Raw genomic sequence first — 15,802 nt, 5'->3', positions numbered from 1 at the left:
CTCCAACATAAGTGTATGTAAACATCAACTGTATGTAATATAATCTTTGAAAATTAACAATCATCCAAATAAAACGGTCAGGGAGAATTGAAATTGCCAAAACAGTGAATTTAGCAGTATTGCTTTTCTTATTATGTTTGCGCAAAATAACGCAGCATTAGCCTTGGCAAAATGTCATAGAATTTTTTTTCTCACAGCTCCATAGAGAAATTTGTAGAATTGCAGGAAATTGGCTTTAGAATGCAACAACAACAATTCTCTACAATTTAGCCATGCCGACGGACCAACCATGGCCATTGCCTGAAACCCCCTTTTTTATCCAGAAAAAACCCTGTGATCTTGTTCTGAGAAACTGCACAAGGACTTGTCAAATGGTGTCTTTGCTAATGCAATTAGCGATCACTCTCCTATTGCCTGTATTAGAGATACAAAGCAGAAAAATTCTGATCCTTGTGTAATTATGAAAATACATTTGAAAATTGACTCTCCCCAAGGGTAGAGTATTGCTCTGAGTTTTCCTTTGTCCGTTGCATACCTGACCCTGAATTAACCTTGGAATTCTTCTTATTTATCTTTGTCTCTCTGGCGGATAGACTTGCCCCCTTTAAATGCCTTAGAGTTAAAAAGGGAATAAATCCTTTGTTCTCTTCAAAGCTTTCTGACTTCATTATAATGAGAAATCAGGCCTGGGCTAGAAAAACTGACACGATATCTGATTGTCAGCTTCTCAGGCAAATGAGAAATAAATGCATTTCCTCAATTAAGAAAGCGAAGTCGAGCTACTTTCTAAATTCTATTTCAGACACTGCTAATGATCCAGCTACATTTTGGGAAATAGTTAATGCACTGAACAGTGGAAATTCCACCAATTTCCTGCCTAATCAAGCTGTGTCTGGCACTGGCATCATTACTGAACAAAGATAGATAAGTGATACATTTAATTAGCATTTTATCTCTGCAGGCTTCCTATTTGAAAGAAATAGTGGTTTAACTGACCCTTTAGTTAGTTTAGTTTAGTCAGACCACAATCATTGACACATTTTTAACTTGATGATTGTCTCTGGTGCTATCCCGAAGGTCTAGAAAGTGGCCCATGTTCTTCCCCTTTACAAAGGTGGTGACCCTTGTGACCTTAATAATTATTAGACCTATTTGTAAACTTTCTTGCCTAGCTAACATGTTTGAATTCTTGATACAGTATTTCTTAACTTCCAAATATATTCTAAATGTACATCAGGGGAACTTCAGACCAGGGCATAGTACCATCACAACAGCATCACTGGTTTTATATGATGTCGTAAATTGTTTGGCTAGGAAGAAACACTGTCGCTGTATTCATTGACTTGTCTAAAGCATTCAAAACTGTCATCCACTCTTTACTAATTCAAAGGTTGTCTGTAATTGGCCTGAATCAGGCATCATGTAACGATGTAAAAACTACCTGACAAACAGGACACCACTGTATTTTTTGATGGTGTTAAGTCAAGTTTCCTTGATATTACGAAAGATGTCCCACGGGTATATTTTAGGTCCTGTACTTTTTACTGTCAATATAAATAATATTGGTCTTTCTGAAAGAAGAAAAATAACATACACTTGTAAATACACCATGACAGCGCAACACACAAGGGGTGGAACAGAGGCAAAGGTACCCACAGGACAAACAGAATAATTTTAGTCTGAGCACTGTTGTGCTATTGCCCGCAAGGTTTCCCGGGATTTTTCGGAGCTGTAATCTGCCTTTTGTTGCTTTGCAGAAAGCCTTTGTTGAACTGAAATTGGTACTTAATACAGGTAAAACAAAGTACATGATGTTTTCCAATTCACTTAAAAATATATCTGAGGTTTTACGTATATGTACATTGTATGGTGCCCACATTGATCGTGTCCCCTCTTATAAATATCTGGGCATCTGGATTGATGAAAAGTTATCTTTTTAAAAGCATATGGATGAGTTGGTTAAGCAGTTGAGAATAAAAATAGGCTTCTTCTCTAGAACTAGATCATGCCTATCCCTGAACAGCCGAAATCAGATAATTCATTTAAATTTCCTGGCGGTGCTAGACTACGGTGACACAATATATATGAATGCAGCTGCAACTACACTGAAACCATAAGATGCAATTTACCACAGCCCACTTCGCTTTATTACGGGCCACAGGTTCAGTATACATTATCGCATCCTATATCAGAAAGTAGGGTGGCCCTGTTAAGTCTCGTAGATCGATACACTGCTCTATTTTTGTTTATAAAGCCCTCTTGCATAAACTTCCGAAATACCTTCATTGTTAAATTACAGACATATGAGTCATCAGAACACAGGGATGGCTAACTAGAAATCCCATTGATCTCTACGGAATTCGGTAAATCTGCATTGTTTTTTTTGCGCCCCGTGTATGGAATGATCTGCAGAGCTCTCTGCACCTTGATGCTCTTTTACCTCTAGGCCAGTTCAAGATGTTGATGGAGAACATCCATCTTGAGGAATGTGATTGCTTAAATTTCTTGTAAATATTGCATGTTTTTTATTACTTTTGTTTTTGTAAATGTTGTATAATTTATGTACATACATGGCTCCCTTGCAAAAGAGACCTTGGTCTAAATGGGATTTCCCTGTTAAAATGAAGGTTAACCGGGGAAGATTTTGTCCGATTCCTATGTGAACAGGTTCCAATCCTTTTAAATCTGAACCAGTCCAAATGAGCTGAGTCTAGACTGTCTGAGTGAACGACAGTCCCGAATCTCCACAATGTAAATGTAGTTTTAGTCTCACCCACTCTCTCCTATACCCACTCTCTCAGGAGGGACAGCTTCACTTTCACTTTCAGGTCTATGTTAGTCCCTGATTAGAGGGAGAGAATAGAAAGAATCAGTGTTGCAGACCTCCACACTGTTCATTGACCAGTTATTCTCATATTTCTGGTTCCTCTCAAGGTTTCTTCCTGCCCCAAGGGAGTTGTCCCTCCCTCCCTTGTCACTGTTCCTCTAATCAGGGGAACAGTGACAAGGGAGGGCCTTTGTCAGGGCCCTGATTTAATTGAATAATAATTGATTGAACGTGTCCCCCCCCCTCCCCTCCAGATGAGGACCCAGACAGTGCTGTGGATGACAGAGACAGTGACTATCGCAGTGAGACCAGTAATGGCATCCCTCCTCCTTACTACACCACGTCCCAGCCCAATGCCTCCGTCCACCAGTACCCCATCAGAGACCAGCAGAACCGCCCCTCCTCCTACCCCCCCTCTAACAGCTGTGAACCCCTCGACTACCACCAGAGGGCCATCAGGTGTGTTTTGTCCTACTCCCCTCTATTTGTTTGCTGCTTGATCTCCTGCTCCAGCTCAGTGCTTGCCTTGCAGGCCTGCTCCCCTCGGGCTGAGGAAAATACACACTCACCTGCCTGGGTTCCCTGACTTGGTTCCCTGACTGAGTTCCCTGGCCTGTCTCTCTCTCTCTCGCTGCTTCTTCATGCATTATTCAACAAACAATCTCATTGTGTGTGTGTGTGTGTGTGTGTGTGTGTGTGTGTGTGTGTGTGTGTGTGTGTGTGTGTGTGTGTGTGTGTGTGTGTGTGTGTGTGTGTGTGTGTGTGTGTGTGTGTGTGTGTGTGTGTGTGTGTGTGTGTGTGTGTGTGTGTGTGTGTGTGTGTGTGTGTGTGTGTGTGTGTGTGTGCAGCCATGTCTGAAATGTGGCTTGCCTACTACTTTCCTAAACTAAATACTGTGTACTAATCATACTACATACTATTTAGAACGTACTATTTAGTACAAACGTATGCAGTAAGGAACAGATATCAAGATACTCATTTCGCCTTCTCAGTATGGAGTAGTAAGACATCGTGGCATTTAAAGCATAAACATAATATAGTTCACGAAAGTTTAACTTCATCCAGTTAGCATAACATCATTCATATTGTTTCTTATTCTACGGGCATAGTGTGAATGAATACAAACGAATACCATATTTTTTTCTTCTGCTCTTTCCTATTAGCCATGTGTGGAATGGCAGTCACCTATTTACCTTATAGCCTATAAGCATGGAACAATAATATACATTCCTCAGGCTTGCTGTTTAATCTATGGGCTCACTTTTGCAATTATCACATCCTCTTAACCAATGGGCGTAAATCTTTGGATGTATTTATATGTCAACTTACCCTCATTCTCTCAATTGCTGTTTTCGCCAACCATCCACCTCCCAACCAGCAATAATAACTTTAGGGCCTGTTATTTTGGGGGATTGATGTGAACACACCAGCCAGCTGGTCTACGCTTGCTCTGAGGACGCAGCTAGGGATGTTGTCTGTGCCAGCAGCCTTGCAAGGGTTAACACGTTTAAATGTCTTACTCATGTCAGTCGCAGAGAAGGAGAGGGGGGGCCCGCAATCCTTGTTAGCGGGCTGCGTCGGTGGCACTGCATAATCCTCAAAGCGGGCAAAGAAGGTGTTTAGTTTGTTTGGAAGCAAGACGTCGGTGTCCGTGACGTGGCTGGTTTTCTTTTTGTATTACGTAATTGCCTGTAGACCCTGCCACATACGTTTCATGTCTGAGCCATTAAATTGCGACTCCACTTTGTCCCTGTACCAATATTTTGCTTGTTTGATTGCCTTGAGGAGGGAATAACTACACTGTTTATATTCGGCCATATTCCCAGTCCTCTTTCAATGGTTAAATGCGGTGGTTTGCGCTTTCAGTTTTGCTCAAATGCCGCCATCCATCCATGGTTTTTTGTTAGGGTAGGTTTTAATAGTTAGGGTAGGTTTCACAGTGGGTACCCTGTAGACCCTGCCACATACGTTTCGTGTCTGAGCCATTAAATTGCGACTCCACTTTGTCCCTGTACCAATATTTTGCTTGTTTGATTGCCTTGTGGAGGGAATAACTACACTGTTTATATTCGGCCATATTCCCAGTCCTCTTTCAATGGTTAAATGCGGTGGTTTGCGCTTTCAGTTTTGCTCAAATGCCGCCATCCATCCATGGTTTTTTGTTAGGGTAGGTTTTAATAGTTAGGGTAGGTTTCACAGTGGGTACATCGCCTCCAATGCACTTCCTTATTTACTCACCGAGTCAGCGTATAGATCAAGGTTATTGTCTGAGGCTGCCCAGAACATTTCCCAGTCCGCGTGATCAAAACAATCTTGAAGCATGGATTCCGATTGGTCAGACCAGCGTTGAATGGTTCTAGTAATGGGTATATCCTGTTTGAGTTTCTGCCTATAGGACGGTAGGAGCGAGATGGAGTCGTGGTCAGATTTTTAGAGTAGCAGTGGTCCAGTGTATTGCCTGCACGAGGTGTGTTGGTTCATTGTCCTGTTGAAAAACAAATGATAGTCCCACTAAGCACAAACCAGATGGGATGGCATATCGCTGCAGAATGCTGTGTTAGCCACGCTGGTTAAGTGTGCCTTGAATTCTTAATAAATCACAGTGACACCAGCAAAGCACACATTCACACCACCTCCTCCATGCTTCACGGTGGGAACCATGCATGCGGAGATCATCTGTTCACCTACTCTGCATTTCACAAAGACACGGCGGTTGGAATCAAAAGTCTCAAATTTGGACTCAACAGACCAAAGGACAGATTTCTAATAATTTCTAATCCTGTCCATTGCTCGTGTTTCTTGGCGCAAGCAAGTATTCTTCTTCTTATTGGTGTCCTTTTAGTAGTGGTTTCTTTGCAGCAATTCGACCATGAAGGCCTGAGTCAAATAGTCTCCTCTGAACAGTTGATGTTGAGATGTGTCTGTTACTTGAACTCTGTGAAGCATTTATTTGGGCAGCAATTTCTGAGGCTGGTAACTCTCTAATGAACATTTCCTCTGCAGCAGAGGTAACTCTGGGTTTTGCTTTCCTGTGGTGGTCCTCATGAGAGCCAGTTTCATCATAGCGCTTGATGATATTTGCGACTGCGCTTCATGAAACTATCAAAGTTCTTGAAATTTTCCGGATTGACTGACCTTCATGTCTTAAAGTAATGATGTACTGTCATTTCTCTTTTGCTTATTTGAGCTGTTCTTGCCATAATATGGACATGGTCTTTTACCAAATAGGGGTAGATACTTTGAAGAATCTCAAATATAAAGTATATTTTGATTTAACACTTTTTTGGTTACTACATGAATCCATATGTGTTATTTCATAGTTTTGATGTCTTCATTGTTATTCTACAATAGTAAAACTAAAGAAAAAATGAGAAGCTGTCCAAACTTTTGACTGGTACTTTACATTGAACAACAGAGCAGCTTTTCGGTATGTTTTGTTATTTCTGTATAACCCCAACTCGAAGACGAAGTTGGCTCTTTTACAGTGGAGGTCAATTGGAAAGAATGTTTGTTTTCCCCAAATTTTGGAAGAGGAGAATTTCTAATTTTTACGTGAATATTGACTCGGAGTATAGGGCTACCTGCCATCACATCTGGCTCCAAGGATCTTCCCTTGGAGACGAGGCCATTCTCCAAACGATTTAATAAAATGTGATATTGCATTCCGTCTTTGTTGTTCATTCAGTCAAGCCTGTATTGGATTGAACTTTAAAACGTTCTATTTTCAGATACCCAAAAAGCCTACTATTTAGAATGCAAGTATGGGTATTCGGACATGGCCAGTGAGTGTTTATAGGTGTGTCTGTATCCTTTACATTTCTCTCTTCTCTGCTCACCCTCTCTCGCTCTCTCCCTCTCTCTATAATTTTTTAATAGCTTAATTTAACATGGAGTATACTGCAAATACTCCTGTCTTTGCTCCCTGTGAGGATACTTGTTCTTAATAATTTGTCAGCTTTCTGGAGGCCCCTCACCTTTCTGTTCTGCTCTTATTTATTTATTTCTCTCTCTCTCTCCCTATTTCCCTTATTTGATTTATCTCTGTCTGATACTGTTGTCGCAATTAACTCATTGATTAACCATCAGTTTTACCTTCACGGTCAGGTGTTATAGCAGAGCGTTTTACTATTGCTCAGGGATGCTCTGGACATTGTGTACCTTGGGAAAGTCTCTGTCTGTCCCTCCATGTTGGTTACTGCTTCTTCTTCTTTTTTACTTCCTTCCTTCTTCTGTGTTCCTCCACCCTGCCTCTCATCCTCTCTCCACATTCTCACTTTCTTCTCTCTCTCTCTCTCTCTCTCTCTCTCTCTCTCTCTCTCTCTCTCTCTCTCTCTCTCTCTCTCTCTCTCTCTCTCTCTCTCTCTCTCTCTCTCTCTCTCTCTCTCTCTCTCTCTCTCTCTCTCTCTCTCTCCCCATTTATCTTCATTTCCCTGTCTTGCTCCACCTTCCTAACCAGTCCGACGGGAAGCTATGCATCGTCGGCAGAGTTGAGTCACTGCAGCAGCCAGCTGAGTGAGGAGGAGTACTGCCCGGAATACAGAGAGCGAGACCCTTATGATGAGAATGACTCCTACCACTCCTGCCACTCCTCTGTCAGCTACATCAAAGGTTCTCCCGACTGGGACCCCGATGAGACCCAGGGGGCGTATAGCGACGAGGGGGGCTACAGTAAGGATGGGGATGAGGATGATGGTGGTCTGTATGAGGAAGAGGTGGCGAATGAAGGAGAGGGGCACATATATGACGATGAGGATTATCTTCTGGATGGGACCCTCAGTGAGGATATCCCCTACACCCCTACCCCCACCAGCACGGCACCCCCCACACTGGATGTCCCAGGTGCTTCTAGACCCCCTCTGCAGAAACAGCCCTCTCTGCATCAACAGCAGGCGCCACCCAGCCAACCGCCCAGCCATGCCCCAAATCTGGCCCACCCTCCGGGCATGGCTCCAGGAGGACAGCCCCTGGGACAGCCATCCACCCAGGCCCCTCAAGCCCAGTCTCATCCCCAGCCAGCCCCTGCCCCAGCCCAGTCCTTCTTCTCCATGGCCAAACCCTTCTCAGCAGCAGTAACAGGCCTGGCCTCCTCTTTCCTGTCTTCTGGAGTCCCTACTGCCCCACCTGCTCAGGCTCACCCCCCAGCTTCACAACCCCATCCCCAGTCTGACCCCGCCATCCCCCCATCTCACCCCGCCACTACCTCCCATGGGCCCCAGTCCACAACCACTGGCCCCCCTCTCAGCTGACCACCTCCACTGCCTCTCCCTCTGTTTCACATACAGAGGGCCCTGATGCCAAACCCCCCCTGCCGGAGGACCAACTTCTCCTAGAGGAAGACAAACCCCTTCCCCAAAAAATTAGGACCCCTACCCCGACAGAGGAGGAGCATCCCATGGAAGATGAGGACCAACGGTATGATGAGAGTCGCCCCCCCACCCCCGTAGAGGAGGAGGAGCCCCTCCCAGAGAGGTAAACCCCCATCTGAAATATTTTTCTGTTCTCCATGCGCAGAAGGGGCTTTGTTTATTGGGCCACCATATTGGGTGGACTGTGAAAAAGCACATAGGGGTGCATCTGAAATGGCCCCCTATTCCCTTCCAGTGCACTACTTTTGACCAGGGACGTTTTGACGAAGTGTCTTGATTAACCCCACATAATCCCCCTCCTTTCCTCTTAAAAACACATAAAAAAATAAAAAACATTCCTTTCCTGAAATAACACTTGCTCTTGTCTTTTCCTGCTAGCACTGACTGCTGATAGTACATTTTATCCTCAATAAAGCAGCTAACTGTGAAATGTGATTATCTAACCTACCTACACTACATATCTAAAAGTATGTGGACACCAACTCGTCAAACATGTAATTCCAAAATCATAGGTATTAATATGGAGTTGGTCCCCCCTTTGCTGCTATAACAGCCTCCACTCTTTTGGGAAGGCTTTCCACTAGATGTTGGAACATTGCTGCGCAGTTTGCTTCCATTCAGCCACGAGAATATTAGTGAGGTCAGGCATTGATATTCGGTGATTAGGCCTGGCTCGCAGTTGGCATTCCAATTCATCCCAAAGGTGTTTGATGGGGTTGAGGTCAGGGCTCTGTTGCAGGCCAGTCATGCTCTTCCACACCGATCTTGAAAAAGCATTTATGTATGGACCTCGCTTTGTGCACGAGTGCATTGACATGCTGAAACAGGAAGGGCCTTCCCCAAACTGTTACCACAAAGTTGGATGCATAGAATCGTCAAGAATGTCATTGTATGCTGCAGCGTTAAGATTTCCCTTCACTGGAACTAAGAGGCCTGAACCATGAAAAACAGCCTCAGACCATTGTTCCTCCTCCACCAAACTTTACAGTTGGCACTATGCATTTGGGCAGATAGCGTTCTCCTGATATCCGCCAAAACCAGATTCGTCCGTCGGACTGCGAGATGATGAAGCGTGATTAATCACTCCACTGCTCCGGAGTCCAATGGCGGCGGGCGTTACACCACTCCAGCCGACGCTTGGCATTGCGCATGGTGATCTTAGGCTTGTGTGCAGCTGATCGGCCATGGAAACCCATTTCATGAATCTCCCGACAAACAGTTATTGTGCTGACATTGCTCCCGTTGGCAGTTTGGAACTTGGTAGTGAGTGTTGCACCCAAGGACAGATGATTTCTATGCGCTACAGCACTCGGCATTTCCGTTCTGTGAGCTTGTGTGCCCTACCACTTCGTGGCTGAGCCGTTGTTGCTCCTAAACGTTTCTCTTCACAGTAACAGCAACTTACAGTTGACTGGGTCTGCACTATCAGTGCAGAAATGTGACGAACTGACTTGTTGGATAGGTGGCAGTCTATGATGATGCCACATTGAAAGTCACTGAGCTCTTCAGTAAGGCTCTGCCAATGTTTGTCTATGGAGATTGCTTGGCTGTGTGCTTGATTTTATATACCTGTCAACAACGGTGTGATTGAAAGAGCCAAATCCACTAACTTTATGGGATGTCCACGTACTTTGTATATATAGTGTACCTTAAGATGAATACATGAACTTTAAGTCGCTCTGGATAAGAGCATCTGCTAAATGACTAAAATGTAGAGAAATGTACAAATGTTCAAAAGTAATGCACTATATAGGGACAAAGGGGTAATTTTGGCCCCAGATATAGAGTTGTTCTCAGACCTGCTCTTATCCTTGTAGTCCTCCTGTAGATGAGGAGCCCAAGGAGCCGGTGGACCCGTCCATAAGGGCTAGGGAGAACTGGCGACGAATCATCGACAAGGTCCAACAGCAGCTTCGAGAGGTAAGGTATCACACTCAAACCTTGTTCCCATGTCCCAGTCCTATACTACTGGCCCAAGACCTGTGTACTACTGTCCCTGTGCCTGATCCAGCCCCAGTCATATCCACATCTCTAAGCCTAACCTCAACTTCAACCCCAGCCCCATCCCCTAACCCTTGCCTAACACGCCAGCCCTAAATTCATCCCCGGCCCTATCTAGTCTACCAACCCACTCCTACCAGCCTTGTTTCCAACCCCAGTCCCATCCAAAGTGCTTCATCCAGGTGTGGAGAAGAAGAGAGGGGACAGTAGCAGAAACATTCTAAAAGTCTCTAAGTACTTTCTGCACAGCTTTGAAAAATGAATGTGATATGCATTATTTACTCCAAAAACTAGAGTGAATGGGTTCCCGGGAGTATTTTGAAAGTACATTTAGACACCGCAGTGCAGACCTAATGTGTTTCGCAGCATACAATCAATATTTTAAATGATCTGAAAATACATTTTCTATAGATGGTGGTGCACATTTTCCCTTAGTATGGAAAAGAACTCATCTGTTTCACGGAACTGCTAAAACATTTGATTAGAACTATTAGTTTGATTGATTTATCAGTTTGCTCACATTTATTCACATCATTTTGCTAATCATTCTGTTTTAATTGAATGAATAAACACTTGTTTTGATGTTTTATGTGGGTTTTGTCACTTTGCCCCCCCCCCCTTTTTCGTTTGTCCCACTACTTTGTTTTCTTTCCAGTTTCATGTCATTGCCATAGCGATAATCACATGCACTCTGGTCGGCCATGATTGGAGCAGATTGACAGGTAGGTACAATGATTGGTTGCTCAAGAGACTGGTGGACTTGTTGGCCAATAATTTTTCGTTAATGTCCTGCGGTGCACACATTTTCACTTCAATCTTCAATTTCACTTCATAACAACTATGCTGTATTGTCTTGTACAATGTTTCATTTGTTTGAATTTCATGGTTTGAGTACTCTGCACATTCATTATTATGATTTTATAACTGTAACAATCTCTCAACAATCTCCAAGCTCGTAGGCGTTAACTACAGTCAGGTGAAATTGTCAAGAAACCTTTCCATCAATACCTTTTGTAGTGAACGCTTGCAAAATCAATCAATAACATTTTACTTTTTTATACCTGTTTATGTTTTTAAGCAGTATGCAGTTGGAATTAATTTTCCTTTCAGTATTTATTAATTATATATTTTCTTAATCTATGGGTTTAAGAAGGGCCTGAGCAGATTCAATCTGTCTTTCATTAAAACCAGACAAACAGAGTTAGGATGAGGGAGGCAGAATCCCAAGGTTGAATGAGTAACAACTCTCTCTTTCTCTATGGTTATTCTCTGACCCTGAGCTGGAGGATGGGAGTCTGAATGTGTGACAGGGGCCGTAGCTGGCGCGAGATAAAAGTACATTTGATTGCTGTGACGGTCTGTTCAGTTAATGCTACAGTCTGGAACTGGTAAATCAGTGTTTTGACTTTTGAATTAGTGATATATAGCCATTGATCCTTGAAGAATATAGCTGGGGGGGTTTTCAGAATCATAGACTGTCGCTTTAATAACACATATAGATCTATGGCAGAGCTGCTCAATTCCAGGCCTTGAGGGACAAAGAAAGGCTGGTTTTCTTTCCTCCTTTGTGGTTGATTGATCATTTTATGTCATGGACAGATAGTTCACTCACCTGGAGTTCTGAGTTCTGAATGTGTTCTATAGTAGAAGATCTCTATAGAAGTGATTTCAGTTTATTAGGTCTAATTTAGCTCTATGACAGGAAAGAGCTGGAGTGGGTGGGAGGGAGAGAGAAAGAAGGAAAAGACATTGAGAGAGGAAGATGAATAGATAATGCAGCTTTAAGAATGTTGTCGGAGGTAGTCATCAGTGGTCATGATGGTCTTGATTTCCCTGTTAGGGGGCTCGGGGGCATCTTCCCCCACAAAAAAATCTAATTTACCAGCTAAATGCTGTCCTCTGGTGCACTCTGGACATGCTCTGCATATGGAGGAAATAGATTTCAAACGTTAAGTGAAAGATTTTAATCTCCCAGATATAACTGTACTCTTCCCTCCCTCCCTCCTCCCGGTCTTTTTTCTCTCTCTCTCTTCCGCCTCTTTCTCCAGGCACGAGGAGAGACATCCAATTCCTTGTGGTTTGGTAAAGGAGGGTGAGTTACCCATCACTGCTCACAACAAAATATCACATGCAGTAACTACCACTCTACCACGGCAGTTACCACAATGAGATTTACATACTTACAGTAAATGCTATACTAATTAGTGTAGTACAACGATCAATAAATAAATGATTGCCACTGCTGTGAATATGTAATACTGTAAAGTGTACATTTTCAGATTTTCCTCTTAAAATAGAGGATAGTTTCATCCACTGGCTCCAGTCCAGTGTGTATTGACTGATGTGCTGGGTGCCCTATGTGGACTGGCAGCTCATTTGTAAATGGCAGACCTTAGCTGCATTGAAAGTAACCAGCCCAATATATGCACGCTCAGTTAGCCAAATACACATCTGGCTGCTCATTCATTCAGGTGGAGTATTTATTGCATATATACATTTGGGACTCCTTGGTCACCTTGGTTTCACTATTCAAATGAGTATGGCCAGGAAGTGACCACCCTCTCAAGAGCTTCATGTATAGAATAGAATAATTATTAGATTAGTCATACATTATTGTCCAGTTTTAAAAGAAAATAGCAATAAAAAAAAACATCTGGAGCATCTTGACATCATCATTTCACTTCAACAAAATAGTCTAAACTTATCCGTAGAAGCGGATATAGGTCTGAGAGGTATACAGTATATTTGTTGGCTGGTGTATAACAGTAAGGTTGTTTTACCTGCTCAGGGTAGGAGAGGTTCTGTACAGCATCGACAGCATGCCTGACCTACGCAAGAAGAAAGGCCCCACCCTGGTCAGAGACCTCGTAAGAGACCACACACACCACAGCAACTTTACCTTGGCACATGCCACCCCCTCCCCCTTTTGGAATCATTACTGCCATTATTGGCCTTTCTGTCTGTTCCTTTCTGTCTGTTCCGTTGCAGTACTCTGGGGACCTAGCTCCCTCCCACAGACATCACACCCGCTCACTCTTTAGCCAGTCTTGTGTCCTGGGAAATTGTGAAACCATGGCACAAAATGAGGGATTACCATTTTGCAGTGGATAGTGTGACAGGAAGTCTATAGCCATGACTCTAACTGTGGCATCCTCCACCTGAGTCATATAGCTGTCAGGCAGCGAATAAGATGCCTACGTACGTAAAAGGAGGAAGAGGGCAGAATATATTAAAAACTAAAAGCTGTTTAACACACAGACAAAACAGGCACACACACATTCATTTACATACACACCCTCTGCCTCCTTCCCCTTTCTTATACATTGTATATCAACATTATCACATGCCACTCAATGAGACATGAGTATAAATCAATATGCCATATACAATTCTGATATGGTGTTTGTTTGCTAACATATGTTCCCTCTCCCCCTTCCCTTGCCTCTCTACTTCTATCATGCAGTTACAGGCCATGGTGAGTACCTGTACAAACACATATACAGTACCACTCAAAAACCCTTGTAAACATAATAGCCATACTTTATTTACACTATATATACAAAAGTAGGTGGACACCCCTTCTACTGAGTGGATTTGGTTATTTCAGCCACACCTGTTGCTGACAGGTGTATAAAATCGGGCACACCGCCATGCAATCTCCATAGTCAAACATTTGCAGTAAAATGGCCTTATAGGATACCACCTTTCAAACAAGTCAGTTTGTCAAATTTCTTCCCTGCTAGAGCTGCACCAGTCAACTATAAGTCATGTTATTGTGAAGTTGAAACATCTAGGAGCAACAACGGCTCAGCCACGAAGTGGTAGGCCACACAAACTCACAGAATGGGACTGCCAAGCGCATAGCGTGTAAAAATCATATGTCCTCGGTTGCAACACTGGGTTCCAAACTGCCTCAGGAAGCAACGTCAGCACAAGAGCTGTTCGTCAGGAGCTTCATGAAATAGGTTTCCAAGGCCGAGCAGAAGCACACAAGCCTAAGGTCATCATGTGCAATGCCAAGCGTTGGTTGGAGTGGTGTCAAGCTTGCCGCCATTGGACTCTGGAGCAGTGGAAACACGTTCTCTGGATTGATGAATCACGCTTCACCATCTGGCAGTCCGACCAACGAATCTGGGTTTGGCGGCTGCCAGGAGAACGCTATCTGCCCGAATGCATAATGGTTTGTCGAGATCGGTGTGGATGAACTTGACTGGCCTGCACAGAGCCTTGACCTCAACCCCATCGAACACCTTTGGGATAAATTGGAACCCTGACTGCAAGCCAAGCCTAATCACCCAACATTAGTGCCCAACCTCACTGATGCTCTTGTGAATGAATGGAAGAAAGTCCATGCAGAAATGTCCCAACATCTAGAGGAAAGCCTTCCCAGAAGAGTCGAGGCTGGAGCAACTCCATATTAATGACCATGTTTTTGGAATGAGATTTTCACATACTTCTGGTCATGTAGGGTCAAGGCTCAAATTGAATGTATCATTTATACTCTCTCTCCCTCCCTCCCTCCCTTTCTTGATCTCTACCCCCCCAGTCTATGGCCTCTCAGAATGCTCGGAAGGCTGGGATCACCACGGCGATGGCCTGCAGCACCCTTGGCAATGAGGACCTGGTGGGTCACACAACTTATGACCTCAGCGTGTCTCAGCAGAGCTAAAAATGATCCATTCAGTTTAATTCTAATTTCAATCAACTTTATTATTATCATCCACAAGGGGCAATTTTCACCTGCGGAACATAACACTTTGAAAAGAACATGTAGCCGACCACACTTTTTACTGCTGAAATGCAATTGATTTATTAAACAACCAAGGTTTTGGCAGCTAGCTGCCTTCATCAGGCAGTGTGCATGTATAATTAATACCATATTCCTCCCTCTGCCACTCTCTCTCTGCCTTTTTCTCTCCCTCTCTTTTTTGCTCTCTCTCCCCCCTCTCCTTCCATCTCTTCTGCAGAAGAGTCATGTGTACAAGAAGACTCTACAGGCTCTGATCTACCCCATCTCCTGCACCACGCCCCATAACTTTGAGGTGTGGACGGCCACTACACCCACCTACTGCTACGAATGTGAGGGGCTGCTGTGGGGCATCGCCCGCCAGGGTATGAGGTGCTCCGAGTGCGGGGTCAAATGTCACGACAAGTGCCAGGACCTTCTCAATGCCGACTGCCTGCAGAGTAAGGAACACATATGTGCACACACACGAACACATGCACAAGCATTTTTGCTACACGTGCATTAACATCGGCTAACCATGTCTATGTGAGCAACAACAACAAAAAATATTTGACATACATTACCAGTCAAGTCTGGACACACCAACTCATTCCAGGGTTTTTCTTTATTTTTACTATTTTCTACATTGTAGAATAACACTGAAGACATCAAAACTATGAAATAACACCTGTGGAATCATGTAGTAACCAATAAAGTGTTAAATAAATGAACATTTATTTTATATTTGAAATTCTTCAAAGTAGCCACCCTTTGCTTTGATGACTGCTTTGCACACCCTTGGCATTCTCTCAACCAGCTTCATGATGTAGTCACCTGGAGTGCATTTCAATTAACAGGTGTGCCTTGTTAAAAGTTAATTTG

The 15,802-nt window shown here is 43.6% G+C and overlaps 2 protein-coding genes across 4 annotated transcripts in view; both read left to right on the top strand.

Moving 5' to 3' along the window:
- LOC124041527 (protein unc-13 homolog A-like) overlaps positions 1 to 8,207 on the top strand; it is a 64,667-nt gene extending 56,460 nt beyond the window's left edge. The window contains exons 9-10 of the mRNA XM_046359225.1: positions 3,082 to 3,286; positions 7,284 to 8,207. Coding sequence (XP_046215181.1) covers positions 3,082 to 3,286; positions 7,284 to 8,073 — 995 coding nt within the window. The 3' untranslated portion in view covers positions 8,074 to 8,207. The remainder of the gene's footprint in view (positions 1 to 3,081; positions 3,287 to 7,283) is intronic.
- Positions 8,080 to 15,802, top strand: part of LOC124041526 (protein unc-13 homolog A-like) — a 40,049-nt gene continuing 32,326 nt past the window's right edge. For 2 of the 3 annotated variants that reach the window (XM_046359223.1, XM_046359222.1), the window contains exons 1-7: positions 8,080 to 8,296; positions 10,011 to 10,113; positions 12,243 to 12,286; positions 12,983 to 13,061; positions 13,658 to 13,669; positions 14,741 to 14,818; positions 15,162 to 15,381. In XM_046359223.1, coding sequence (XP_046215179.1) covers positions 8,220 to 8,296; positions 10,011 to 10,113; positions 12,243 to 12,286; positions 12,983 to 13,061; positions 13,658 to 13,669; positions 14,741 to 14,818; positions 15,162 to 15,381 — 613 coding nt within the window. In that variant the 5' untranslated portion in view covers positions 8,080 to 8,219. Of the gene's footprint in view, positions 8,297 to 10,010; positions 10,114 to 10,849; positions 10,917 to 12,242; positions 12,287 to 12,982; positions 13,062 to 13,657; positions 13,670 to 14,740; positions 14,819 to 15,161; positions 15,382 to 15,802 lie in introns of all 3 variants that reach the window. The other variant, XM_046359224.1, reaches the window with a different exon arrangement.

Source organism: Oncorhynchus gorbuscha, linkage group LG08 (genome assembly GCF_021184085.1).
Source record: "Oncorhynchus gorbuscha isolate QuinsamMale2020 ecotype Even-year linkage group LG08, OgorEven_v1.0, whole genome shotgun sequence".
NCBI classification, from domain to species: domain Eukaryota; kingdom Metazoa; phylum Chordata; class Actinopteri; order Salmoniformes; family Salmonidae; genus Oncorhynchus; species Oncorhynchus gorbuscha.
Note: the sequence above shows the minus strand (reverse complement) of the source record. Positions and strands in the feature narration are given on the sequence as shown.